The 2,451-nt window shown below is 36.4% G+C and overlaps 1 protein-coding gene across 1 annotated transcript; it reads right to left on the bottom strand.

Moving 5' to 3' along the window:
* Nucleotides 1-679: 679 nt before the first annotated feature.
* LOC114192409 (thaumatin-like protein 1b) lies at nt 680-1,726 on the bottom strand. Its single transcript, XM_028082118.2, has 2 exons — nt 1,624-1,726; nt 680-1,509 (listed from the first exon to the last, which is right to left on the bottom strand). Exons 1-2 carry the CDS (start codon nt 1,718-1,720, stop codon nt 833-835), a joined length of 774 nt encoding a protein of 257 aa, XP_027937919.2. The 5' UTR covers nt 1,721-1,726; the 3' UTR covers nt 680-832.
* Between the last annotated feature and the right edge of the window lie 725 nt (nt 1,727-2,451).

The raw sequence follows: 2,451 nt of genomic DNA, 5'->3' as shown, positions 1-2,451 counted from the left end.
CTAAACTAAATATAAGATAAGAACCGAGAATTAACAACTTAAATCTACCTAAGAAAATGCAATTACTGAAAAAAAATTCATATAATCATGACTTATGACTTTACTATTTTTATTATTATAATATTTTTCAATATACAAACTACCTAGAACTAGTCATAGGATCTCCTAATAGCATGTAAAACTTATGTAGAAACTACCTAGACTAGCCTAGTTTAACTATACAAATCACCTAAGTAGCAAGTAATATCTGGTGCTTCTTGCTTCTTTCATTCTTTGGTTTTCTTTTATCTTTCTATTTTTCTCTTTATTCTTTTATGAGTATTTTGTCATAACATAAATCATATGTTGTTTGTGTATTTGTAAAAAAAAAAAAAAATTCAAGGTGTCAATTAAGCACACACACAATTACTTTTCGTATTTTATTTATATTATAATGTTTTATATGTATTGTTGCATCGGTTTGACCGAACTATTCAATTTTAAATTAAAATCAATGTCTATTTAAGTATGGTAAGATAAAAGCTGTGATTGAATTTTAACATATTTAAAGGATAGAAGATCGATTGAATGGAGAAATAAATGAAAGTAAATTAACGGAATGAAACAATAGTTAGTGATTTAAAAAAAAAAAAAAGCTAAAGAAAATGATTATATTAGTTAAGAGTCTAAAGTGCAGGAATTATAAAAGTTAAACTTTATTGGATGATATAATTGATCGATACAATCACCAAAAGACGTGATTCCTTATTCATCATGAGATGTATTTGTGGGTACACTTATTTTTACTGCGAACGAAGGAAGTGTGTGTGTGTGGATTTATAGTGTGAGGAGTTCAAGGGCAAAAAGTGATGACGTAGTCAGGTCTGTTGGAGCAAGTGAAAGTGCTGTTCTTGTCATCGTAAGCATAGGAATAAGCTTCAGGGCACTGATTCTCGAAGAACTCAGAGTAGCTGGTTGGTGGACATGTCTCAGGCTTGTCGTATGCTCCTTTGCAACAATACTTATCATCTCCGAAAGCCAAACAAGCACTCTTGCAACCGATCACGCTGCCATCAGACCCTTTCATTTGAAGGTCTGCAGGGCAAGCAGCGTTGATGTTGTTCCGGCAAGTCGAGGTTTTGCATTCGCCGCTGCCACCTTGTGGGGCTACGGACATCGGGATGTTGAATCCGTCCACGTTGCTCACGTCGTAGAAATCTTGCCCTCCGTTCTCTGCAACCGTTATTTCTACCAAAGTTGCCGGTGGATTTCCTCCTGCGCCGTTGCACGTCACTTGACCGGAGCCGCAATCTGCTGTGGCGCAACTGAACCTTCCGTTGTTGTTGGAGCATCCTGTTCGGGCCCAGAACCTCCCTGACCATGGAGATGGAAGGTCCAAAGAACTTGATGCTCCTGAGCCCAATTCGAAACCGGTTGATGATAACTGTGCCTTTTGGTCTCCGGTTAGGGTTCCTGGCCATACTGTGTATGTGCACTTGTTTGTGAAAGTAACCTTTGCTCCTTCAGACACTGCATATATACCGAACCCAGTTTATGCATAAACATAAACGAGTCTAACAAGTAATATGAAACATCATCATAAAGCAAACAGGTAAATAAATTGAAAAAATTAGATATATATACCACAGAAGAGGAATGCAAAGCAAAGGAAGAGAGCAACACTTGTGGTCGTCATTGTTGGATATTTGTGGTTTTTCAGGTGCAGTGGTGAGTTTTTCATGTTGGGTTACCCTTGCTATAAATAGGCTACGAGGCTTTGAATCTTCAACAATTGCATTTGTTACGTGGAACAATTCTATGGCATAATGACATTACTATGAGTTAGTCAAGTTGAAGGCTGCTGTCATCGTTGATCATCATAATGTTTTATTACCCGTATACGTTGCGTCTACAAATGTCTAAATTTCTTAATCTTCGAAATCTCCCGTGATCCACGGCGTGAATGTTTTCATAGTTCTTTCGCAGAGAAAATTCCTTCGCCTTCATATTCTATCGTCTATACTTATGCTGAAAGTTCAAATGCAAATTACTAAGGAGTCTGACTCTTCATTCCAGTTTACATTCATATTCTTCACTTTTAATCTAGACCTATACGCATGTAATAGTTTTGGTTATGACCAATTCAGTTAAACTCATACACTAAATAAATGTAGTTTCGAAACATTAGCTACACTCGAATATTAACTACTGTTTTTATTTTCTCTTCATTTTCCACTTCCTCATTTTTCTCTATTTAAGCTTGCCATCATCATCGCACCTCCTTCTCCTCATCTTCTCTTCCTCCACCTCCTCCTTCTTTTCTACCTCTTCTTCCTCTCTTCTTTTCACCCATCTCCCCCTAATATATAAAAGATCCCATCAAACTTGATAGAAAATTCACCTCTCAATGACAAATTTACTCACGAAAAATCCAATCAAAAATCATAATTATAAGTTACCCATGGAATAATC

The sequence above is a fragment of the Vigna unguiculata genome, chromosome 7 (genome assembly GCF_037176805.1).
Source record: "Vigna unguiculata cultivar grain cowpea cultivar isolate G323 ecotype 2 chromosome 7, ASM3717680v1, whole genome shotgun sequence".
NCBI lineage: Eukaryota > Viridiplantae > Streptophyta > Magnoliopsida > Fabales > Fabaceae > Vigna > Vigna unguiculata.
Note: the sequence above shows the minus strand (reverse complement) of the source record. Positions and strands in the feature narration are given on the sequence as shown.